This window comes from Paralichthys olivaceus, chromosome 5 (genome assembly GCF_024713975.1).
Source record: "Paralichthys olivaceus isolate ysfri-2021 chromosome 5, ASM2471397v2, whole genome shotgun sequence".
Lineage (NCBI taxonomy): Eukaryota > Metazoa > Chordata > Actinopteri > Pleuronectiformes > Paralichthyidae > Paralichthys > Paralichthys olivaceus.
This window is the reverse complement of record NC_091097.1, coordinates 8,086,974-8,114,029: the sequence shown is the minus strand read 5'-3', so window position 1 is coordinate 8,114,029 and position 27,056 is coordinate 8,086,974. Positions and strand designations below refer to the sequence as shown.

At 42.0% G+C, this 27,056-nt stretch overlaps 1 protein-coding gene across 2 annotated transcripts; it reads right to left on the bottom strand.

The window, feature by feature from the left end:
* Positions 1-25,011, bottom strand: LOC109634059 (SH3 and cysteine-rich domain-containing protein 2-like). Of its 2 annotated transcripts, XM_020094322.2 has the most exons (11): positions 24,544-25,011; positions 16,125-16,473; positions 14,572-14,666; positions 11,303-11,387; positions 8,831-8,943; positions 7,831-7,900; positions 7,547-7,635; positions 7,345-7,433; positions 5,237-5,288; positions 3,210-3,347; positions 1,989-2,224 (listed from the first exon to the last, which is right to left on the bottom strand). In XM_020094322.2, exons 1-11 carry the CDS (start codon positions 24,625-24,627, stop codon positions 2,126-2,128), a joined length of 1,263 nt encoding a protein of 420 aa, XP_019949881.2. In that variant the 5' UTR covers positions 24,628-25,011; the 3' UTR covers positions 1,989-2,125. The 2 variants fall into 2 exon arrangements, with proteins under 2 accessions (XP_019949879.2, XP_019949881.2); XM_020094320.2 differs by lacking the exons at positions 7,831-7,900; positions 8,831-8,943 and having other exon boundaries at positions 1-2,224.
* Positions 25,012-27,056: the final 2,045 nt, after the last annotated feature.

The following is a 27,056-nucleotide window of genomic DNA, read 5'->3' as shown; positions in this document are numbered from 1 at the left end:
TTTTGTAAAGATCTTTTATTTACTCTGGGCTTGGGAAAAACATCCTAACACATACTTGAAATGTTGAAATCCTATGTGACGTTTGCGTAAAACGAAGCGAAATGCAAGATAACAAAGTGTTTTTACAGGTAAAAATTTTTTATCCAGTTCTTCTCGGACACAAATTTTTTTCCAGTGATGTTTTTTGCTGCCATATAAAACATCAAACCACAATTTGACTTAAGAAGGAAGCTGCTATGAAGGAAATGACACAAAATAAAGTGTCATTGTCCTTATTACAAGAAGAGACGTTTATTTGTAACAGCCTCTAAGGGTCTTATATTGAATTGTAGATTAAAGGATGATCATATCAGCTGGATCTCTTTCATCTGGAAAAGAAGAGTTCAGTTATTCATATTTTGTGGTACCATCGTTTTACTTACACTCGGTGCTTGCATTTCACATTTTCCTAATGCTTGTGATCTTGTGCAGTTCCTCTCTCTGGAAAGAAATGCATCACATTTACTAATGAATTCATGAATCGCTAAAGAAGTCTACAAAACAACATCGAACATGCATGAAAAAAAATGCCTCCGCTTTATGTCAGAGCTGATCAGTCACATCACGATCAGGAGGAAGAGAGAGATGGAGACGACGGGCTGACATTTGATCAATGATGACTCGTGAACCCAAGGGTACAACACTACCTGCGTGCACACACTGACTCATAACACACTCACAACGTTCCACATCTTGCTGCATCTCCTACTGTCTCTGTTTTCCTGTGTCCTCCTCCAAGCTGTAAGCGGAACTTGTCCTCCTTGTCACAGCCAGAAACCTCTCTGTTGTTTTTATTTTAATTTTTTTTTCTCTCTCTGGCAGACTTTTGTTTCCTGTTGTTTGAACATGTAACGATGCTGTGCAACACTCTCTGTTGGTCTTCAGCAGGTCTCTGCAGGAACCGGCCTCCCTCCTTTTTTTATAACTGCCGTGCTCCTTTTGTGTGAAAACAGGGAAACGGCTTCTGCCACATGTAACCGCGACACTCGAGGAGTTTCACCTCCCTTCCTTCCTTTGTTGAAAACAAGACGATAAAATGAAAACCCTCGAAAAAACTGCTGTGTGACTCAATGTTTATTCCTCTATGGTTGAGTCATTCAAGAAAAAAAAGTTTCAGTTCCCAAGTCTGAGAGCTGTAAAGGGCAAAATTAGTTCTGCAAAAACGTTCTTAATTTCTTCCATTTGTTTTCCTCTGGAACACGGGGTCCTCTGGCTGATTTATGTTTAAAGGTGAAGATGCATTTTTCACACCATAATTTCATTGTAATTTCATCCTAAAAAAGTTGGGGGAGAAAAAAAGTTTTGAATTCCTTGTGAAAAGATCTTCACAGTGTCCAATTCTCCTTTGAAAATCTTCTAATTTCTGCACTCTCAAGTTGGCTGTTCACAAACAGGCTGACACTACAGAGGATTTTTTGCATTGTGTGTCCTCCTGGCAAACAAAAACTAACCTACTCTGGCTGGCAGTGGTCGTCCTTGGCCGGTTACATGTGCACCAGTTTGCACGAAGCTGATATCAATCCCTGGGGCCACATACCCTGACACGAGCGCACAGGGATGAGACATACAGAGTGGGTAGAAAGAAGAAAAGGACATTGACAGTAGCATCATGTTCCCATGACAGAACGGCACCTCCTCCCACATTGGTAGACGTCCTTTTTGATTAGGAAAAACAAAATCGGAACAAGCATCCAAGCAAATAGATGCAGAGCATTTTTGGCTTGTGCACACTTTGTCTGACTAAACATTGATTTATTTTTTGTGTGTTAACAGATAAACTGACAGCAGGAGAAGAGCTGAGAAACAGTCCCTTTGTAAAAGCAGGACTATGCTGCATAACTGTACAATTCATTATTAAAGACTAATAGCAAACCAACTCAACTGGAAACCATGTGTCCATCGGGGGCTGCGTTTCCAGGTCTTTGCAGAAGTGTATGTTTTCTGTCCAGGTTGGTCTCAGTCAGGACTGGCCAAAGAGGCCGCAGCTGTTTTAGTTTTTTTTGCAGAGAGGAGGTTGTGGAAGAAGTGGTGTTGGTAATAGTTTGAAGATGTGGTGGTGGGTAAAGTAGAAGTGGAAGGATGAAGCTCAGATCTCCTCTATGGAGTCAGCTGGGACCAGGCCTCTCTTCTTCCCACTGCTCAGCTTTAGAAACACCTCGCCGTCCTCTCGCTTCCCCACACAGATCTGAAGGGGAGGAGGCAGAGCTGGACTTTAGTCTGACAGAGATACCGGAAAATACTGGATACTGGATCTGGTTTATTTGAAGTGAGGACATTATAGTCAATGTTTTTCATAAAATGAAACTGAATTTGCTCTATTGCTCTTCATTTATAGTGGCTTATATGTAAGTGTGAATAATTTATTCCACTGGTATTGTTTTTTTAATAAATTGTATGCCGGCCATTTCAAAGGACGTGACGTGAAATATGAGTTACCACATACAGACAGACAGAAAGACAAAGACATTTGTGGAAGACGTCAGGATTAACTGAATAATTGGTTCTTGATGTAAAATACATGCAAACTGTTTTGCTTGGATTCAGATTAGGAATTAATCAGAAGGCCGATCTGACTCGCACTCTCAGCAGCTGTCAGGTTATGTTGAGAAAATAACCAACAATCATATTCAGTTGTCTGTTGAATATTGTGTGACTAAGTGTATTAATCGTTCTCTAAAATGTGTAAATGTGAACGGGTGCTGCCAGCAAAACTAATAAACATGCAGCTCATTTGCATTTGCACAATAAATGGATTTCATTAGCAGCTCATTTGTATCTTTTCTCATTTTTGTTCAAAATTTTCTGACTTGTGCTCAAGAGAAATATACAAGTTCTGGTTGTGTGAAAATGGAAAATTGGTATTAAGTGATATGAGATGACACAGAGACAATGTTTGAGGCCATGCTTTGATCACACTCTGATTGCAGCCTGAGCAGGATGTACCCTGCCTCTCAGCCAGTGAGTACTGGAACAGGCTGCAGCCTCCTGCAACCACAGGATAATACCACAAATAGAATCTTAAGATCTCGCACTGAGCGAGGTGACTACAGGTTCCCAAACTGTCAGTTTACGCCTTATGATTGTAACATATATGAAGAAATAAAGAACGCAAACACGCACAAAAAATAAATAAATTAAAATAATAGAACAGCATGATAATATTCTTGTACCTGGGATTCCCTGACGGCCATGTGTCCTCTCTCTCGGTTGGCGTTAACGCTCTGTACGACCCGCCACACTCTCTCTCCTGGACGGACCCTCTGCACAAAGTTGGCAGGGAAGAAACCGACTCTGTCGCCACTCTTTCCCTGGAACACACAGGAACAGCACACAGTTATCAACATAGATTAATTAGGTTAGTTTTGACAAAGGTGATTCTGAAATGGCTAAATGACACATTTTAGAACAGTTATTGTTGTTATTTAGTAATAGAACCAAATAGGCACCATTCTTACAGAAATAACAGTGATCATGTTTTGAAATGAAGAAAATAAATAATTTCAGCTACGTGTAAGATTGTTGTTACTTAGCTGACATTAGCATAAACAGCTGCTAACTTAACAAACCAATATGCTGCAACTTCAGCATCAAACTTAAGTCCTGTATTCTCCAAAGCTGTGGAAAGCAACACCTCAGTTGACTCTTGTTTTGCTTCGATCACCTATCTATTTCTATCACCTCTTCCCTTCCACTTCAAGTCTTCTTTGAATAGAGAGACACTGTAGTGCTGCACATGCGTCACAGTTTTCAAAGAAACTCTGCCCATTCCCTTTGAGTGTGGTGATGTCAGGCATTGCTGAACTGCACTCTGGTTCCGGTACGTTCGTGACTTCGACTCTTCAAGCGGCAGCACAAGCACCAGCCAATCAGATCTTGTTTAAACGAATACTAAAGCATCAGGCATGAGCCAATCAAATCATGTTAATAAGAATCCAGGTCATGATGTATGGACCTGCCAGTATTATTAGCACAATTATATTGTGTGTCCTGCTGCTGGAAACTGGTTGTTGTTGACGACTGCACCTCCACCAAGCTTTGCAGCAACGCATACGTTCGAGTGCTCCATAGCCTTGACTTGAACACACAACAATGGCTGAAGCTCTTGGCGAGCGATCATCAACGCCCACTTCTGCGAGAAACATCATCCGACAGCAGAGAAAACGTACACATAGCACAAGTAAAACTGGAATAAGAATATGAACCTACTCTGCCAAGGACGTTATATTTTCATCCGCTTTTCTTTGTTTGTTAGGATTTTGAATAATCAGGCCAGTTCCGGGCACCGATAATTATGTGTGCGTGTGCAATTTGGTGCAGATCCAAATAGAAACCTGGACTTAATGAATATAAATGTGGTTTCATAAGGGGACTCGGTCTTGGCACAGGTATGCACTCTACTGAATGACATCCTAGTTAGCTGGTGAAAGCTGATGGTGTTTCATTATGCAGCAATAATTCATTATTTATCGCCTTCGTCCTCAGGTGTTGGGTGTTTATTGAAGTGATTCATAAACTATTCATAGTTTAAATTTAAAGAACTGGAGTGTTGATTATTAATAAAGTGACTGCAGCTTCACTTTCACCCCGAAATACACATACTGTGCTCTTCAGTTAAGTGAGAGTGCTTCTTTTGTCTGAGACTGAAACCTACAGACACACAGCCACATTGAAGCACATTTGTTTCCATCGGGAGTGAGTGAAGCTCGTAACGGAACCATTAATAAGCTCTTTGAGGTTGCAACACGAGTCGAGTTCATTATGTTAAACTCTTTTGCTAATTTTCTGAGGAAATTGTGTTCTATTTCTGTCTGTGACTGCCTGCATGTTTATGACAGGATCAAATAGAGCAGGTGTCGAGAATTAAAGGCTTAATAAAGAATTGAATTAACACATGCGCACCATGCAGGCACATACACACACACACACACACATATCAGAAGTTTAAATACACAACATGTACTGAAGAAAACAAATCCATCAGCACATGCACACACAAACAAACAAACAAACAAACACACACACACACACACACACACACACACACACACACATTTCAGAGATTTAAATACACAATATGGACTGAAGAAAAGAAAAATCCATGAGCACAACCAATACAAACCAATGAGCACACAAAGACACACACACACACACACACACACACACACACACACGTGTTTGCAAATGATTTATTACCCACCTTCCACCACTCCTCATTGGAGTCGTCTGTGACCTGCACCCGATCCCCGGGACTACAAGAGATCAGACAAGAGAGGAGATGAAAAAGAGGAGGCATGAAGACGAGGTGATTGAGGTGGAGAGGAAAAGGGTACTTGGGGATGGGAGAGGGCGAGAGCGGTCACCAGGAAAAAGAAAATACAGAGACATGAGTGTGAGGACAAAAGATAACGTTATCAAACTCAAGTGGTGGTATCCACAGTTACAAAGCTGCGTAGAGGTCGAGGTGGACGAGTCTGTGTCCCTCAGCGGAGGTGACAGAGCGGCCGATACCAAAGTCATGAGGTCTACGTGAAATATGACTCTGTGGCGCCCTGCTGCAGTGGACAAGGCTGGACCGGATCTGTTGCCAACCTGGCCTGCATGCTAATCATGCTACCTGCTTTTGATGAAATGTCTACACACACACACACACACACACACACACACACACACACAGACACACAAGCACAGTTTTTATCCACTGTCCTAGATATACAGGGGGAAACTGCTGTCCCAATTGCAAATCTGTATGTTGTGTCCCTCAGATGCTTGCTCCCACAACTGCCCTATATGATCATCACACACACGCACGCGCCCTCATTTTTAGTTTAGTTTCCACATAGTTCACTTACCAATTAGAGTGAGACCCATATATCTGAAGTGTAATTACACTGCTCACTGATGTTTCTCCCAGGAGCAGGGCTTAAAACATGTGTATATTGTTTATTTTAAGTTCTTGATGATTTTAGATTAATTTTGTGCCTTTTCAGTTCTCCATGTGGAATTGTAAGGGTTAATGTTGGTGGGATTAGCCTAGCTACTTTATCCAACAACTTAAAACTGCAGGACAAAAGATTAAACAAGGTTCTGCGTTTTTATTAAGTGGGAAAAGTAACAGATTTCTGTCTTAATCAACCTCTAAAATCTGGCCCATGTGCACACACATATGCTGTGTTTCAGTTTATGTACTTCCAGACTCACACTTGCTGTTTTGAGTGCAGAAGTGCGTCCACACTGACAATAATGGCATGATGCAGTCCAAAATAAGAACATGGATGGTGCTAACAAAATGGTCAAGTTTTTTTCTAAACTAGTGAAAATGGTGGCAGAAGACGCGTTGTCGGTACAGATGGTGGAGTCATTTCCATGTTGCGTAAAAAAGGGGGCAACGTGACAAAGTAAAACCAAATTTCTAAATCTAGTGAGCAACTGGAAGATGTTTCAGCGGGCGACAATCATGTTTATCGTTTCCAGTGAGTGCACGTTAGATGTGATCAATTTGGGTCAGAGTTCACGCACCAACAAATCACAAACACTTTATAATCTTTCCAAATACAGACACATTTCTGAAGAAACTTCTGTCTGATCTTGACTGCAAATATTCTTACACAGTTGCACTTATCAAACTGACACAATCATCCTTTCTGGAGTTCATTTACTGTACACTGTAGAAAGCACAGATGGCTTTTAACAGTCTCACAGATGTACCTTTCTGCCACACACACACACACACACACACACACACACACACACACACACACACACACACACACACACACACACACACACACACACACACACACACACACACACACACACACCTGCCCTAATTTTTACTTCTCTGTCCTTTCTATCTTGTCTTTCTTCGTGCTCCTTCATGTTATAGAGACTACTTCTATATTTGCAATTTTCTTTTTTCTGCCAGGTTCTCTCTCTCTCTCTGCCTATGATAATCTTTACTTCTATGCCGTCTCCCCTCCTATGCCTGTCCGCCCTTTCATCTCTCAGTTATTCAGTGCCTTTTTATCCTCTTCCCTGCTGGGAACAAGGCTCAGTCGCTCCCTCTACGTGGGGGACGGTGATGGGCTCCGAGTTTATAATTAGTCATCCTTAAGGGTGCCCTGGTACCGTCCTCTGCAGATGGTGGGGACATTTTCATCCTGCAGGAACAACAGCCAGGGCAAAAACACAGACAAACCAAATGCACTCACACGCAAAATAGCAGAAAAAAAAAAAAAAGGAAAACCCCTCTGTGCACAAGGCTATGGAAATACTTGCACATTGGCAGTCTGTTTGGCTTTTACTCACTGTAGTTCCAGGTCATTCTGTTCCTGAGGCAGAAACTTGTAGAGCGCTACATAGGTGTGGATGGAGTGAACTTCAATGCGCTTGGGCACCTGGACACATTGAGATGCAGGGGGGCGGGGGATTAGTGAGACAGGTATACGCACTTGAGGAAGAAAACAAGAACAGGTGACGGTGTGCACAGGCGGATCAAACAGAGCTGTACCGTCACGTTGCTCTCTTCCACAGGAGTCTGAGTCTCGCCCGTGCTCTCGTCCTCCTCCTTCTCAAACTCAGGGTCTGGCACTGCTGCGTCTGAAGGTGGTGAGACATTTTCTTAGCACTCACACATATGCAATCAGGCATGTAATTTTTTTTTTTCACACGCAGACAGTAAATCTCTCACACACACACATGCACAAGTAAACACGACATATGCATGGACACACAGCAGCGTAGACACAGAGCGCATCCACATGGACGGAGACACGGACACACAGCGGCGTTTACCCCCTGTCTCCTGAGTTATCTCTTCCTCCATGCTGCACTGTCTCTGCTGCATCTCCTCACCTCCCTCCCCCTTATCAAAGGAGAAAAAAATAAAATAAAATGTTAGCCACAGGATGTCAAAGCTCCTGCTCTGAATAACCCACATCACACAGGAGGAGAACCTGCACTCCATGTATGAAAAAGATTTGCACACAGGCTCAACTCCACGTTTAATGAGGGAAACCAGTGCCATCCATTAGGCTTCTTATAGACGACACCCTGGTGCTCAATTATAACACTTCTTTACCATATGTGGAGGAGGGAGGATTTCAATCAAGTCGATCTCAGCAGGGAACTACTGTGACCTCAGAACAGAGACGGAGTTTTAAAGAGTCACTCATAACCCCCTGAAAATCTAGCTATGGTGACCTGGACAAACTTTTCACCCGGTCACGTCAAACTGTCCATCAATATATCTATCTTTATATATATATATATTTATATATATAGTTGACTTGACATGGATCAAACTATAAAGTCAAAGCACACGTCAAATCATTTTATCTCAAAGACGGTTTATTCTTATCACACTGATGTTTGTTTCAGTTTTCATGTTTCTGATAAGGTTTGACAGCTGAGACTGGTTGAGTGCGTGTAATGACAGAACCTCGCTGCCACGGCTTCATCCCCTGAACGCTACTGTGCAGACTCTGGTTCCTAATGTGCAACATGGCAGCACTCGTACTGGAAATATATTCTTAATCTACATAGTATAATCTATAGGAATGTGAATATAGTTTCCTGGAATAAATGTGTTGGTAAAACCTTTCTGATTTAGTTTTAAGTGTATTGACAAAACTTAATGTTTTGTGTTGCTGATAATTGACATCAGCTAATGTGGATAGACATAACATTCTGAATCTTAAATAAAACCAGTGGACCATCTTTAAAACTTTGTGTGTCTTAATCACACAGGGTCCAACTCTCCTCTCCACCCTCCTTCTGGGTGATGGTGTCATACCAGGCTGCGCGTCGGTGACTCTGAACTGCCAAAACTGGAGCGGGTCATCTGTGCCAAAGACGTCCCATAGCGCAAGGCAGCGTACACGGGGTCGACGCGTGTCCGCACAGCCTCTGAAACCACACACACACACATTCATAAGACTAACACACATACACACACGCTCATATCCACTTCATTTAAAAACGCACATATAAATGATTCATACTCCACACGCTCTATAATTATGGCTGCACATCATGATTGTTGTGCCTGTGCCAATCTGGAGGAGCCAGAGGTCTAAATATAACAGTCGTAACACCGTGAGTTCTGGACCAAAGTGACCCACTTTAGATCTGGGAGAGGACAGCAGCCAAAAGTTAAGGAGACATCAAGACATCCCAATAAATGTACACGCTTTGACTTACTTATTAATTCATTTATTGGCGAGGGATGTGTCTCCGTTTTAATAGCTGCAATATATCTGGAGTTGGAGTTGAGTAGAAAGGGAATGAGAGATGTGATTTAAAATATGGAAATCCTCAGAGAGCCTTCATCGGTACATTTCATGTAGATGGAAGTGCTGGAGGAGAATATTTCTGAAATCAGGAATTAAATTTTCTGCTCCCTTTTTTTTCTCCTACACCCAACTCAACACACTTTGAATGAAACCCTGAAATGATTTTAACTGCAAGGCCAGATGTTCTGCGAGTGTTTGTGTCTACGAGGGAGAAGCCTTAACAACTCGCTGCCTCGTATTGACGTCAGCGCCTCTGTGCCCCTGACAGATAAACAGAAATCTTGCAGTAAGTGTGACGATAGAAGAGGTATTTATTGGTAATGAAGCTAGTTTACACTTTAAATTAATTGTAGCAGTTTCAGTGGAGGATTTACTCCTGCACAGAGCAATTAATTGCACGGCAAGAGAGTAATCAGAGCCTTCTCTGCACAAATAATTATTTTCTACAGAAACAGTGACCCTTAGCATGGTTTTCAGAGCAAAAATGAGAACTCTATTGTAATATGGGTTCATAGCAGCTATACCATCATAAAATTTGCCATGTGACAAACACTTCTCTACGTTTCACAGAGCCTTTTGTCAGCATAATTACACAGACACTTTGCAATGGGAGATAGTGAGTTTTGGCAGGGTGCGGTCTGCCCTGGCAGAGTCCCAAGCATTGTGGTGCTGTGGGGTTACTCGAAAACTGAATCGTGGGTAGCACAAGGACGTTGGGAGATGTAGGAGCACGTCACCTACCTACACAGTTCATGATCCAGAGGTTCGGCAAAGTAAAACAAGCTCCAGTTCAGAGGAAGAACAAATTCAGATACATGTAAGGCAAGTGGATCTGACAGCAGAGTGTTTTAGTATCCAGAGACAATTAAATTAGAAGGAAATATCAGAATGATGGTGTATGGGGCCAATATTGTAATTGAATTTACTTGAGTGTGCATGTGGGGGGATTGTGTAACTGTATATGGATGTGTGCATAATCAGATTTGTAAATTAATAAATAAAATGTTGTAAATGTGCAATAAGATTTGCAAGTGTCTTGAGACTTGGAGAGAAATGTGTAAATGTGGGCACAGATCAGAAAATGTGAAGATAAATCTAGAAATGTGTACATAGATATTAATGGCTGAAGTGTTTTGCTCCTCGTAAGGGCGTGTCGCTCCTCTTTTAGTTGTTGGACTCAATGGGAGAGGTATGAGGTGTGGCCAGTGAGGCGGCCATTAATATCTAATTACACATTTAAAGATTTATCTACATGTATTCACAGATATAATCACACATTTACATATTTATCTGCACATGTACAAATCTCAATGCACATTTACAGATATTTTCCACATTTACAAATAAATTATGCGCATACAGATTCTAAATACACATTTACAGAATTCAGCACGCATTTGCAGATTCTTTTTCACGTTTACAAATCTGATTACACATACACAGATTGATATACAGCTGCACAACTCTCTCCATACACACACACACACCTTAATATTAGTGCTACAACACTGGCCCAATAGTCCTGCTTCTATGTATGTATATGTTTACAAAGCCTTAAAGGTGTGAGGCGTAGTGTCAGACGATGAATTACCATCCTCGGTCCAAGGATACATATACAATTCAAATCATAAACAAAGATATAAAAACATAAACATTAGAACTTATAAATATTTATTCACATACTTTCAGGGTGCCGAGTGTCCGTCAGCCTCCAAGAGAAGCTGAATTTGTTCTCCCTCTCTCTCTTTTTCCACTTCATGCTCCTCGGTTGTCAGGTGAGATGGAGACAGTTCTGGTTTTATTACAGCACACGCACAAGCATACACACACACACACACACACAAAACAAAACAAAAATCTAAAAATAAACCGAAAACGGCTGGGACAAGAGCAACAAGACGAAACGAAAGCACACGGGCGCAAACAAACCAAGTGCACATGTACACGAGCACAGACACTCAGAGTAATCTCACCTTGGCTCGGCTGAACTTCCTTGACGACAGCCAGTTGGTCATTGACAAGCATCGGCGAGCTGAAGTTACGCTTGAACGCTCCAGGCTAATGGAGGAGAGCAAAGAGAATAATGATTTTTGTTTTTATTTTCCAGCTTCCATTACTTCTTTTTTGATAGGTTGTGTTGGGGGGAGGTAGATTCCATGTATAGAGACATTAATGAAATACAAATGATTGAAACACATGGAAACACATAGGCAGGCACACATGCCGCAACTAAAGAGTTACAAATGGAGAAACAGTGTCAGCTCTCTTTGCTGCTAATTAAGAGCAATGTATTCACTCAGGCACTTACTTGTATGCACATGGCTTACACACAGGCATGTGATTCTGTGTGTGTGTTTGCACGATAGCAATTTCACACTGAATTAAGCACAGTAAGTGTTTCGGCTGGATATCGGTTTGCCTTTGCCTTGACTTGACTTGCAAATGAGCCATTCACTTTATCACATTAGGCTGAAGAGACAAACACTTTAAGGACCAAAGGTAATAAGTGGCTCCTTTTGGTCCCTGAAATGAAGCCCAGATTCTGGACAGATAACATTTTTACCTTTTCCCTTCCCTTATCATCCCCCCACCTCTCTCTCTCCCTCTCCCTCTTTGTGCTCCTCTATCAAACAGCACAGAGCCATCTTCAACAGTGCTTTGGGTCTAGCCACTTGCTGCATGCTAATGTTTCTGCACTGGAGGATAAAAACACAACCCCGGACGGAAATCTCTCCAAATTATCTGTCGGCTGCACACAAATGCCACGATGTAATGTCCAATGTAGAACATTACTCTGCCTTTAAAAGTTATATCGATAAAGGATTTATAATGTACTGTGATATCGATTTAGGATATAAGTTGTAAAAAATATGTTATACATTTATGGTCTTTAAACTGCTTTATATCCTCACTTCTTTGAACCTTTACATTTTTAGTGCTATTATTCTTTTAGAATATGGGAGAAAATTGTGTTAATTATTTTTACAGTGGTGTTTTATGTCCTATTTTCTATTATGATAAATAAGTTTTAATTGAATTGAATAGGCACCTGTTTTTACTCCCCCTGAGTTTTAACCAGCAAGCTTATGGAGTCCTAGGCTCAGATTCTAAACCTATAGGTGGTGTTGTTGGCTCTTTTTTTAAGAGAGAAAATCCCCCCTATAAATTTTAACTGGGTTTTTAGAGTGTGGCAGAGTTATTAAAAACCAGGCCTGGCCACGTTTACCTGTGGCCTATTTAGAAACAGTTCACTCTGAACAATCAGTTATGTGATCTTAGATTATTGTGTAGTATTCATATTATTTTTGATAACTGTAGGCCTTTATAAAGATAGACTTTGTACAAAAATGAAGCTAAAATAACCTAAATACAGGTATCACCATCTTGTGGTTTTTGGAGCCAGAGTCTGTACAGTAGTGATCGTTAGATGAAGCCGCTACACACACTTGACCAATCACATGTCAGTCTCAGGTGTTGATCGTGACATTTCACCTTATTTTTACAGCATCAAATAATAATACTAATTAAAACCATTATGAGAACTGATAAGATCTACTTAAAATGACAGAAACCCTCTTTTTTTGATGTAAACTTTTTGGTTTGGTCCACGTCCCATCCACTGACATGGAGGAGTTGGGGTTTATGACCTATACTGTAGCCAGCCATCAGGGGGTGATTGTTTGGCTTCACTTGAAGGGAACTGTAATGTCTTCCATCTTGCATGTGCCTCAGTGATACGACACAAGACTTATTCAACACTTTCATTTCACTTTCAGTAAATTTTTCCACCGTTAACAATGCAGTTAGGCTTTGCCCTCAAACATTAACAAATTAATTTCTAAGCACTGGTAAAAATCAAGGTTCAGTCACCATTGTAACTGCTAACTCCAGTTTCTGCTCAGATTATTCAAATGATTACTGTAAGACAAACTTAATGTTGCTGGTGTTTTTATTATGTGGCTTTTAAAACTGTGTCGGTAAAGAAGGAGTTCAGATTGAACACAGATATCCATAAGGACACATTTTCATTCTCTTAATCGCTGTAAAGAAATGATCCCACTTTCTCTTTTGAAGTAGAATTATCATTCTTCTAAGACTTTTTTGCAAGTTGTTTCTCCTTTCCTTACAATACAATTAATTTATCATCACAAATCTTATAATCTTCAGACGTTTCTAAAGGGTTAGGCGGGGTTCATTACCACTATAAAGACCTATAAAAACATTCTCCAGCGTGCAACCTCCCCTTAAATGGTTAAATATTGTTTTGACACTTTGGGTTTTGTGGAGATTGAAAAAAAAAAGAAGGTGTTAATTAACAAACTGTATTGATAGATACATATGAGCTGGGTTCAGGGGCTGCATCCTTCAGAGAACTCATTCTACTTGGTCAATGAAGATGTGGCCTCCGTAGGCTGAGTTGAGGCCGAGCTGAAGTCAAACGGTCCACGGAGGATTTCCTATTTGTATCACCGGCTTGTCCATCTCCTACTATGGCATCATTAACGACTTTGAGAGGCTGCATTTATGAATGCTCTGCCACCAAGTTGATGAATATACCCGTTGGATTCTTTGTTGCTCACAATACATTTGTCTGCAGCGTTTAAAGGAGCCTTTGAAATGGACAGCCCATTCTCACTGCTGTGATACAATCAATTTTTAAATGCAGCCTCTGAAGGATGGGGCCCCTGAATTGGGACACGTGCAACATTTGTGTTGGACAAAAAGTTTCAGCCACTGAGAGACAATATTGGACATTTAGTGATAAGTATTAAGAGATGTTTTCATTTTTGTCATTATGTTCTTCGATAATAAACCTCTTTCAATATACTTTCAGTTGAGGTGTTAACTCTACTCACCCCTAATTTTAAAAGAACCTGTGTAGCCTTTTGTGTAGCTTAAGAGTCCTGGGGCTCTCCATATCCCTAGGTGGCGTTGTTTTAAATGTTTTTCTCTTATATATTTAGTGGTTTCAAGCAGAAACCTTGTTCTGAGTTTTATTTAAGAACCAAAGCAAAAATGAATAGATATATAACCTAAGAGGACCCAGTCTGAAGTAAAGTGCAGTGTAGAAACACCACAGCAGTGATTACTTCGCACTAAAGAAGTTGCCAAATTATAGAAACAGCCAATTCACAGATGACAGATAAAAAGTTGAGAAAACCAAGACATTCGCTCAGTGACTATGATGAGAAAAATTACCAGTGTTACAAATGAGTGTTGTATTCAGTGTGTGTTTTCGCACCTTCCCCTGACACAGCTGCTGCGACAGTTCCGAGGTGCACCACAGGTGAGCGGCCATCTTGCACGTTTTACACCGCAGAGCTTGTTTGGAGTTTCCTGTGGAGAGGGACCAAGACGAGATAATAAGAGCAAAGACACGGACACAGAGGAATTAAAAAAGGAGGAAAAACCCAGCAGGCTGCAGAACAGACTGTTCCATCAAAACAAAGGGGCCTTCAGATCACACGAACAGGTTTCTCTCTGCTCAGGTAATCAAGCACTGTCCTAGTTTTATCAAGCACGTGCTGCTCACTGATCTGATATCAACGGCTTCATAACTAACAGCACCTCTCAAAAACGTCCTGGAGAGATTGGTAACCAACCTAGAGATATTTCAATCATATTCGATTTGGCATTGAGTCATCTCACCTTTTCGTCTCTGTTTTCAAGCGCCTGAGCAATTAAAAGCCTCTGAGCGCAGAGTTGTTCATGCTTGCTCATTTGTCATGTAATGACAAATCCTCTGTTGATTGTTGAATGTTTTGTAAGGATTAAGGGGTTGAGTTCCCTTTTTATCCTACACACAAAGGATAACAGATTTCTGGATTTGTTGGAGATGCGATTACACCGACTGATCTGATGTGGAGCTAGAACAACAATCGCATTAAACTGGATGGCGCAACCGAAACACTGCTTTCACTTTGGAAAAACACCGATTCTACTTCATCAGCCTAACGAGGAGACGGAGGCTGGACTGGAGTGTTTGGGGACTGCAGAGGAATGCAGATAGACCGAGGTGATGTATTACATAACTAAAACCACAAAGCATGCAAAAAAAATACCTGCATATGGGCATATAAAGAGGAGCAGGTTGGAGTCCGTAATTAATCATAGTGACAGGAAGTAGATTTGGCAGAAAAACTAGCATGCAGCAAATGAGGAATAAATGCACTTGTACATCTGCACCTCTTAATAATGTCATGTATTCTTCACAGCCATACACATTGTGAGAGCAGCATTGAAGTCAAACAGTCGAGTGAATCTCATTTTCAATAAATGAAGTAGAAAAACTCAGACAGTGAGGTTTGTTTCACACAAGTGATTCTATGATGTTTATGCTACATTAACTTCAGACATAGATCCCTGTCACAGTCTTTGTGCAAAGCTAAACTAACCTCTAATCCTATATTTGATGGATATAGAGCTCAACAGTGTGGTTCTGTGTAGTTTTATTCACATTGTCAAAGAGAAGTACTACATCTCCCATAATCCTCAGTGTAATAGTAATGTCTCTAATTGGTGGAACTCGCTGCTTCCACCAATCATGTCGGCTATGATCTGATGGTTCAGCGTTAGATAACATTTACCACAGAGAGACCATGATTTATCTTCTACCTTTGCCTTTTCCGTTTTGTGCTCTGAATCAAATGTTTTATGGTCACAATTCATCTTGTTGCTTGTTGGCCTTAAAACTCTTTATACAATGGTTTTCTGAAAATTGCCAGAAATCTCTTGAACCCTGCAGCTAAATCTAAACCTTGGCTTCACAACAGGAGGATGTATTGAGCACCTTACCCACTATCATGTGCTTGCAGTGCTGGCAGTTGGTGGGCTTGCGAAAGACGTGGTCTTGAAAACAGTGAGTGATCTGTGGTCTTGGAGGCTTGATGGGCAGCGATGGGGAAAGGCTGAGAGAGGGGGAGTGTGAGGCGATGGAGGGGTTGGGGCTGAGAGATGGCGAGATGGACGGCGAGCGCTCGCCGACAAGAGGCGAGCCAGGCAGCAGAGGGGGAGAAGGAGGAGGCGGGTCGGTGATGAAATCCGGCGGCAGGCGGGCGTCGCTGTAGGATCTCTGGAAGAAGTTCTCCACGCTCTTACTGCGCATGATGGTCTTGAAAGACAGTGAGCGTTTTAGCCTTTCGAGCTGCACACACACATTGACAGGGACAGAAGAGAAAGAGGGTACGCTACGATTAAACACAATATAAGCAAGAATGCTACGCCACATTTGGGAGTAATAACAAATGTCCTCTACGCCCTCAGGACAGCACAGGCAATAACCCAGCATCCATAAACGCAATGGTCTGATCTGTGATCTGCAGGGAAAGAGTGTGACTCATGAAATGCAATATCACTTCATAAGGAAACAACACATTGAGAGCAGAGTGTATGTCCAAGAAGATGGAGCGCATCTTTTACACGGCTGCAAATAAAACTGCTTGTGCTATTGGCCCATGGTTAAACAAGATAAGCCTTTTCTTTGTGAGCCCACCCACAGCCATACATTGAAGACCCCTGCATGTAAATGGCATTTCCATGGTTGTGGTGGCAGAGGGGCTATTGTGATGAAATGAAACAGGACAGTTTACACAGCCTTATCATGTATGAACAGCATATCCTCAGGGCTCTTAATCTGATGGAGCTTGCTCATTGAACTCATTGATTGCTCCACAGGCTTGCACAAAGCCCACAGAGCCAATGGATCCCTCCTTACAGGGGCCAAACTCACGTGGCCACCATATCAAATTGCATGTACCTGCACTTATAAATATCGACTTAACCATCCACGCTTGTATCTTACAAGCTGTATTGACCAAACAGTCTGTAATGATCGATGGCAGCTGTATTTCAAAAGCCCAACAATAAGGCGACAAAAACGTCACGTCAGCGGCCGTCACGTCTGTAAGATCTGTTCTCTGCAGCTATCTAACATTGATTGGCTAGATAAATGCATGTTTCCTGACATTTCCCTCCAGCTGCGTGGACAGATGATCATACTACTTTCCCAGAGGGAAGGGCGGTCATTTGTTACCCTGACGTGCAGCGGTGGCGGTAGAGCAGCATGAGGGTGTGGCCATGTCGCAGGGGGGAAAATGGATCAACGCAGACAGACGAGCAGTAGGATAATCAGTAGGCCACAGACACACCGTCCGTCTGCCTGTCTGCGCTCGTTCTGCTCAGCACCAAACATAATCCCTTTACAGGGACATGCTGTTTACAGCTCTGTGAGTCTGGGAATGGTTTGTCCATTTGTGTGTGTGTGTACATGGAGAGTTTTTACAGCGAGGTAAATAAGACAAACAAAGATGGACATGCATGAGGGCAAATTTTCACATTCTGTATGTTTCCTTGTGATTTCTCTTGATCAGACGTCATACGGAAAGACAAGCTATAGAGGAGACTAATGTAGTGCATTCTATTGCTGTTATAGCTTTGGGTGCACAGACTGGAGTACATGTCTGTGTATTGAGAACAGAGCAAGAATTTATCGCTTGTCTGACTCATGTCCTTGACTTTTTTTTTCAGTTTTAAGTCTCTGGAAGAAGACTCATTATTCCTCAGTGTAAACTAAACCACCACCAGCATTTAGTTAGCACAAAAATCTTTGTAACATGCAGGGGATCTGCAGCATGTCTTCAACTCCCCTTCTATAGCTGTTATATAAGTCACACATTAAAAATTGCTAAATTAAAATGAATGCAGCAGAATTTGAGATTTCCTCTTTTTTTATGCCACACGTTCCTCTTGCTAAACCCTGGTGACGACATTACCCACAAAGCAACTTTTCCACAGACAGCTCAGGTAGAGATTTGAGTTCCACGTCAGCTGGACGAACTCTTGGAAGGATTGTGTGATACATTTGAAAAGCTCCTGAAAGCCACAAATGCCTGAGTACATCAGATTGATTTGTGAACATTTATCAATACTTTATAATGTATTGATAAGATTCTACTCACATATGACTCTTTTTGATTCACCTTCTGTGATAAGGATGCGGGAGGATCAAGCCAAGCAGATTCATTTTTCCAATTTGGCAAACCAAATGTTGCTCTTGTTATTAAATTGTAAAGCATGAACGAATGATTCATTTTATGAGCCACTCTTAATGAATACCTTTTAAAAAACTGTTTAAAGTTGTTTTGATTATCTTTACTAATGATATGAAGAAGCTTCGACATCACAGTTTCGAGCTGCAGCTCTTTCAATCGGAGCAGATGAGCACTGGTATAACAGCTTCGACTAGGGCACGTCTCAATTACAGCTAATCGAATCATCTGTCAGTGTGCGGGCCTCAAAAGCATTCCTGTTAGCTTCCATTCGAAAATTAGCTGTACAATCCTGAGGCCATTTTACATGTAGGTCACGAGAGCATAAGGCATCTATCCGTGTGCATCAGCCTCGCATTAATTTTTTGTAACAGGTGAGATGCTGATGGCGACGGAGTCAGAGCGGAGCAAGCTTTGCTACACATGATACAGCTCGGATGTATGATCCGTTCCCATATGTGTTGTTGATTCCCCCGCAATATCATGACAACGCCTGTCAAGTGCCAATGGGAGCGCCTCAATCTCATCTCATCCCACTTCAGACAAAAAGCTCTGAGAACGCTTCTCTCCCCGATGAAACTTTTAGGTTAAACCTCGCTTGACGGTGTTTCTCTCCTCACAAATGATTTATGGGATTCACAAAGTGACTCATACTGCTTTGCAAAATGCATAACGTTGCCCACAGATATACACACACCTGCATTCAATACTCCTCAAGCAGAAGGGATCTCTCTGCTGCAGACCAGATTTTGACGAGATGCCTCAGCGGACCGGTAAAAGCCCATAATTCTACCGTCTTCGATCCTCCCACCGACACCCCAGCACTTCTCACATGTAGCCAACATAAATGTCCAAAATCAATGCTCCATGGAGGGAAAGCAGGGTTAGGGAGCACACAATTCAATGATAAAGCTTTTATTTCAAACCAATATGTTTTCTCTTCCTCGCTCCATGAGCATTTAATGGAGGCAGAGGCCATACTGAGATATATGCGGGATGCTCCCGTCTGTCCAGAGGTCAAGACTGAACAACAATGGCTTGGCCCCACTGGGAGCGTGATGATAAATTCAGCTTGTGGCCATTACATCCTTTAATGTTGCTGCACCCAGGGCAGAATATTTCAAGCCAGAAAAGCTAATCCAGTAACTGCAGCTGTCTTCTTTTAGAGTTGGCAAAGGTTAAAATAAATACCCTGCGATGTTTTAGCAGTCTGAAATGTGATGATGGGGTCCAATACACCATTACAGTCACATCGCTTTAAGTAAAGGTGTGTAAAACAAAACATTATTTTAGTTTTTTTCCTTAAGAGAGAAGAATGCTGTGGTCCAAACAGTATAAAAGTGAAGCCAAATCACTTAAATCACCCTCTGGTGGCTGCTACAGGTGAAGGATCATGATTGACAGCTGAGACTGACTTTTGATTGGTTGTGTGCGTGAGACCTCGTACCATGGTGTGACTTCACAATCACTATACTGTGCAGAATCTGGCTCCAAACATGCAAGATGGTGGCGACCGCATCCAGGATATTTTGGCTTCATTTTTTACAATGGGAGGATGTGGAGACGCTTTGTCCATCTTTGTCTGTGTGGCAGGTTTCAGCTTAAAAATCGGGATAAGATATTCATGATCACAGGCTTCTTCCATTCTTCTGTCCACAGATACGTCACAGATATATGCACACACACAGCCAATCACATGCCTGCTCGTACACACGCAGACACTTCCCCAGACAGACTTCACCCCTGTTTATTGAAGGGGAAACTCTGTGTGAACCACTGGTCTTAATTACATACACGTTCCTCACTGCGGCACAAATTCAACAAACCCTGCCGTGCAGCTTTGCCCTGGCAACTCGAAATCAACCCATTTTCATTCATCCAATCACTGTCCACGCACGCCAAACCCAAAGCACACTGCACAATGGCTGTCAGTCTCAGACCGAGGGGAGGAAATATAACTACCTCAGAGCGAGCATCACCAGTGACAAACAAACCTCCCATCACAGTTTTCTCCCTCGCATCAGCAACAGATACATCAAGTTTTCTTTTTTAAACTACTTGTAGCAGCATTTCAGCAGTTCACACCTCTCTCTGTAGTGTCACATCAATAAACATCGCAGCAGTGAAGGTGTTACATTAATTAATTAAGACCTTGGCCTACGTCAAGCTCCCTCTCTGAATCACTCCCGTCAGTGTGGCCAAGGCTGAAATATCACGAAACTACTGGATTTATTGTCATAACATTTAACAAAGTATTTTATGGTCTGGAGAAAAAAAAAAGAATCCCAATGATCTATCTTCTAGTGCCAATATGAGGTTGTGAAGGGAAATAGCTACACATGTATTGAGTATTTTGCAAGTTCAAGCCTCCTCAAGATGAGAAAAAAATGTAAAAACTTTGCTGATGTCTAAATTTTCTCTCCACTCAAGTGGTCGGATTGCGTTAAATGTATATCAGCAAATGACAATATCATTGTGTTAGCATTGTCTTTTTGAGCATGTTAGCTTATTGCTTACACTGTAAGACTTTTGACTTTTGATGAATCACGGCCATTAGTTAATTGTTCCTGAAAAGTAAACACCATTCATTACCTCAAAGACCAATGTGTAGCCTGGCTGATGGTTGAAATGAATGAATTAGACATTGCGACTATGTCTAAAAATGACGTTTCCAATATTGATGTGCATCATGTTTTGACTTTATGTTTTGTTTTGCTAATCTTTTTCTTTGTTGTGATTGATCACACGTGATTGCACAGCATCAGTTTGTAAAGTGATGCCATGGTAACATCACAATATGATGCACAAAAGAGAGAATGAATGATGATACTAAATTACTGCCCCATGCGCCAGTACTATTTTTTTGTCACCACCATGATTGATTTCCAGCTGAAGACCCCCCCCCCCCCCATGTCTATTTACACTGTCTACACTCTGTTCTTGGATAAAAATGCCAACGACTGGAAACCAACCAAAACAAAAAACGATTCACTCAACATAATGTGTTTTTCAAGCGCTAGAGTGAAAGATTTTTTTCACAAAAAAAAAATTGTCTGATGTTATGATCAGTTATGATCAATTTTGCTTTTGAGCAGGGACAAGTTCTTATTTCCAGCACGTCGGCTATGCCACACACCTTTTCCCACTCATTGAGTGCGTTTTTGTCCTCACTGGTTTACGATTGAATGAAGAAACCTGAGACACACGGGTGAACTGTTACGTATCATCACAAAGTGAGCAGGCTGACAGATGGACCAATCTCCCCTCAACATGTTGTAAACCATTATTCTAAGTGTTTATATCTCCGAGCTCAGAGGTTGTTATCTCGGAGACAAAAAGATTTACCTGTGCACTTCCATCATAGAGAAGCCTCTCAATGCATCAGCGGCCCTGACAGATCAAAGCCCTCTCAACAAAATAACCCAAAAGCTGCACAATAGAAGCCGATGGTTGCTACTCAGGCATCTCATCAGCTTGACTGACCTCTCACACTCTTGCCAGCCTTGGCAGTAAACCACAGACTAACTTGTTGGGAATACGGGAGAAAAAGTCCATGCTTCTCTTCTCCTTAATCCTCTGGCTCTGATTCCCTCTGTTTTTCATTTCTGGTATGTGAGAAATTTGCTGCCGGTGGATTTCAGGGAGCATCTGTTATCGGAAGCAGTCACCCCCCCCCCCCCCCCCCCCCCCCACACCGGAGACATGGCTGTGTGTCTGATTAGATTCCTTCAAAAATTATACCCTCTGGCAAATCTTTTAATTTAAGAAAGATGTCAATTAAATGTCTACCATACATACGTGTAGGTCTCCTGTGACTATATGTATCAGAGCTGAGCTTAAAGGGATAGTTTCCAGAAAAATGAAAATTCACTCATTATCTACTCAACACTACATGCCGACGGAGGAGTGGGTGAAGTGTTTGAGTCCACTAAACACTTCTGGAATCTCAGGGGCAGACAGTGTGACGTTGTTTCGAGGCGAATTTGAATGTCGGGGCTTATGGACACCTGGATGACCCTACAGGAGCAGTATGGTTTTTTCTGTTGTTTTATTACATCTGAGTAGACACCATTGACTTCAATTGATTCGGCTGCAACAGAGTTTACCCCTGAAACTCCAAAAGTGCTTTGTGAACTGTCCCTTTAATAGACCTCTGCATGGTTGCAAATTTACTCCGAAACCTTCAGTTGCTATTGGAACTACACATTTAAAGGAAGTTCAAAAGACATTATAATTGACCTTTCACCTGAACATGAAGTACCTACAGGCCGTGCAGGAGCCTGAGAGCTGAAGGTTAAAGTGAAATCTATTCCACACAGGGCCCTTTAATTCTACCAGCGCTGCCTCGATCGATTGGGAAAGCAGAGGCAGATGAAGTGCGGAGCTGGAGATTGAATGTCCAGCCTGATGAGTTTGTGGGGGAAATGGTTTTGATGTGGTAATGCTGGAGAAAAGATAACAATCAGATGGACCCCACCTGGCACAGGGTTGCACCAAATTCCCTTTTAGTAGCAGCTGGTAGGGGGGACAGGGGAGCTATAACTGCAGTGGGTCATGCACGCTGGGGTGAGCAGTGTAAAAAAATAAATAAATAAAAGACTTGCAACAAAGTCGACTTTCATGTTTTTCACAGAGGACATCAAATATTTAGAAGGAGCAGTCTGATGAAGTATCTCACTGTGTTGTGCGTGGAGTGTCACTTTGCTTCAAACATGTCAACGGCATGTGTGCTGAAGCTTCATCAAGTGTTTTGGGTTTTAATGAATCAATTGTTCTGAAAGCCCTCCAATGAAAACGCAGGTGTTGTGAAAGCTTTCACAGCTCATGCTCTTAGAGGCCGGCCCTTGAAATCGTTGTTTATACTGTCATGTCAACAGATTAAATGGAATCATAAGGAGACTTTGTAAGGACACTCGAAGCTCAGGCAGCCTTACACAGTAAAACAGCCTTCTACATATTAAACATAGTAATTCCACCAACGTGTGGCTTCACGCTTGCCATGTGTATTCTTAGTGGTCCAGGGAGGGACAGTGTTGAATTTGGTGTGATTTTACCTTCTAAATTTAGAAAATTTGAATAAACAGGCAGTGTGCCTTCAGTCTGTGGACTGAGTTTGACATGTCTTCTTCTTCGTCCTCTGATAAACTACAGCAGCGGTCCGCAACTGGGTCAAACCTCTGGTCAACATCGACGCCAGATGATTTCATTATTTTTATTTTACCATATCGGACTGACACAGACATCCGCAGGTGTCTTGGGTACCGAATGCAATCTTGACAGCAACATTCATAAAATAATTTCCTCTTCAGAGTAGAAATAACATTAGGTTTGTTGCTATAATGCTTTATATTGAGCAGAAGTACAGAGCTTTAATCTTGATAAGTAGTGAATTTAGGTCTGAAGATGTGTCGATTGCTTAATAAACCTCTGAACTTGCTGACATGCAATGTATTAAATAACAGCAGCTCAGTCAATCAGCGTATATAAGAATCACATACACAAACAGTAATGACTCATCACGCAATGTCCAGCACACAAACAATAAAAAAGTGACAATATATTGTAGAACCGTTTGAGGAGGATTCAGATATGACAAGGAATAATTCTGAAGTAGCTCCAGACCAAGCAAACAGCCCATTCTAAACAGTAAGTATAATGAACTGTGGCCATCCAGGCACATTTCAAAGAGTACAGCTGCGAGAGGAGCAAAGAGACAGGAATATGAAATTGTGAGAAAAACAATTCATGACAACGATGAATGAAAATTATCAATCAGGGCCATTTATTTTACGTTTGCTAAAAAATCATCTCTGTGAAGTGGGTTTGGAGACAGACAGAGACAGGGAGGGAGAGAATAAAGGGGGAGACAGTGACATCAGACCTTACGTCTGAGGTTCGTGACGCAGTCATGATGAATACAACTGCATTTGTGAAGTAGTGTCATGAATATTCCGCAAACCGTTTGAATAATGCAAGTGGGTGAAAACAAAAATGAACCAAACAGCAGGTAAAGAATGTAAAGTGTGTGTGTGTGGAGGAAAATGTTCTGCAAAGTTCATGCTTGAATCTGGATGTCTCAGAGTGCGAACTGTGGGGAAGGTCATTATAGGAGAGAGTCAACTTTACAATAGTTTCCTCAAACAAAGCTCAAAAGTGTCGGTACTTGCCTTGGATGTCATCGGCTGGATGGACATGGTGCTCGGGGAGCGCTGGAGCTGCGCCTCGCTGTCCACCTCGTTGATCTCGGTCATCGTGAGGGTGCAGCGCCGGACAGGCTGGTTCGAGACACAAAGCGATGAGAAGTTTTAACTCCGCAGACCGCGTCCTGTCGGTGGGGATCCTCCGGCTGTAGCCATACAACAGCTCCACACGGCGAGACGGATCCACATCAGAGGGACCGGTGCGCGCTGCGAGCAGGAGGACGCCCGATGGCCACACGCTCTCCGCGCACCAACTGCGAGTCTATGATGGAGCGATTCATAAACACACACTAACACTTATTTAGACAAGCTGTTTATGTCTCGTTCGTGCTTTGTGAGGACAAGGAGCATTCAGGAGTTGGCTGGACCATGGACCAGGATGGCCTATTGCGTCTTCCTTTGTCGCAAAAAACAGAAGCTCCAATGTGGCACAATTCCGTCCTCCTGTTGCAAAATGTACGATGCGAGAATATAAATTTTAAAAGATCAGATCCAAATTTTTACACCAGCTTCAGCTCTGGCAGCTGCTGTCGAGGTGTGAGATCCGAACTGTGCCCTTCACCGCTGCACAGACTTGAATTTAAGCGCAATCGGAGGCACGCCTTCCTGCGCGTCCGAGGCGCATGATTGGGGCAATTTTTACAACTCTGCCAGGATCCTTATAGACTAGAATCAGGATTCACGACCGTGGGCGGGGGCTTATTCTAAAACCGATGTGGAATTTGCCACTATAATTCGCAAACGCACAGATTATTGTCTCTGGGTGAGGGTTTGTAATAAAAGCAAGATTCTCTCTTAATTTTCTGCATTCATTTGAGTGTCCTCTGCACCATTTAAGTCATGTGCTGGGGTATAACAAGCTCAAATATAACTAGACATGCAACATAAACTCGATTGTGCCATGCAACTCTACAAATCCTATACCTGGGAGGGTCAGGGTCAAAGCCACCATAAACACCACAGGCATGCATAATGCAAAAAATAGGCCAATGGCTAAGGAATATCATATTAAACGCACCATCAGATGAAAATGCCACAATGATATTATAATACATTTCTGATTATTGTGAAAGTTATAGGAACAGGGTTGGCTCCAGGGGCTGAAGTGCTCTGAAGTGCCCCTGTCCTATCACAAGTCTTTACCAACAAAACAATACATTTGTAAAGAATTATTCTTATATCTTAAGTACACAATGTGCTTGATCAACTTAACAATTTTCCAATTTATGATCGATGTTATGTGGCTTTGCTCAAAGGTATATAGAGCTAACAGTAAACAAGGAATGGCTTCGTCCATGCTAGTATGTTTTCATTTGAAAATGCATCAACTCTACCGACACGCCCGGTGTCCACACTGCTCTTGGGTTTTAGAGCCGGTAAACTGAGAAGTTAAACTACACCGCTGGCCCCGTTTTAGTGTGAAAACTCCAGGACAGTGTTTTGGTCTGGACGAGCAGAAACAGACACTCACAACTGCTTTCTGATTACAAGCATTGCTGACCTTGTTGTCTTTGTTTACAGCTGTTCAGTTAAATTCTGCATTTTACAATGATACGAGCTCTTAGTCGAGCAATCTGTGAGAAATGCATGGCTTTCTGTTTACACTGGCAGACACACACCCAGTATATGTGAGTGGTCATGTGATGTGAGTTTACAGGCGTGTAAGTAAATGGACGGGGATTAAAACTGATACCGAGCCAAAATGCTTGTGTGGACAGAGTTTGAAAGAATAGTAGTATGGATGTTGCCTTATAAATGCGCACTTTACTGAATCAGGAATTGTGCATCGATGTTGGACATATAATTTGCCTCTCAGGTAAATTGTGGCCCTTTTATGGCCCCCGATTGAAATCCTACACAGTATAGAGACAGTGGGCGGAGGACATTATTGCAGAACTTTGTTGATGAAGCTGTGAGTCAGAGCAGTCATCTCCTCCTTCAGCAAAAAAATAAATAAAAATGACCCATATGGGATGAGCTGGACGACTTTCAGTTTGTCTCTGAGTTTTGGAGAAAATAGCCACAGTTTTTACTTTGCTATCAGTCATCCTGAGTCCATCTACGTGTGCCCTCTGAAGCACCGTGGACACTGCAGTTGCTGCCCTGTGGAGCCGCAGAGCCTCAGTTTGCTGTGATTTGTGTAAAGCAGCTGCAATAAGAGGCCGGAGGATAATTGGTACCTCTGATTTAAAATGCAATCTTCCATCCTCCTGGGGTTTTGATTTATTCATCCTTTTATGAAACACATGAACGATGGTAGAGTGATATGGTTGTGCTCACAGCTGCTGATTTCTGTATTAACTTGGTGAAGGCGCAGAACAGGAAAAGGTAACAAAATTGTATTTTCAAGTGAGTTTACTGCACCATTCAGAGTGCGATGCAAAGAGGAAATACTCCTCAAGTTGATGAAAGTGGTTTTTTTTCCTGAATCTGAACTGCAGCATTTCACGTAAGCCTGACATCAAAGTTTGCTCTAAGCT

Coding starts and splice junctions, on each gene's coding strand:
- LOC109634059 (XM_020094322.2), bottom strand. CDS start 24,627: ATGACCGAGATCAACGAGGTGGACAGCGAGGCGCAGCTCCAGCGCTCC. Junction 11,388..14,571: donor AGCAGCTGTGTCAGGGGAAG/GTGCGAAAACAC, acceptor CTCCTCCATTAG/CCTGGAGCGTTCAAGCGTAA. Junction 8,944..11,302: donor GGAAGTTCAGCCGAGCCAAG/GTGAGATTACTC, acceptor GTGTGGTTTCAG/AGGCTGTGCGGACACGCGTC.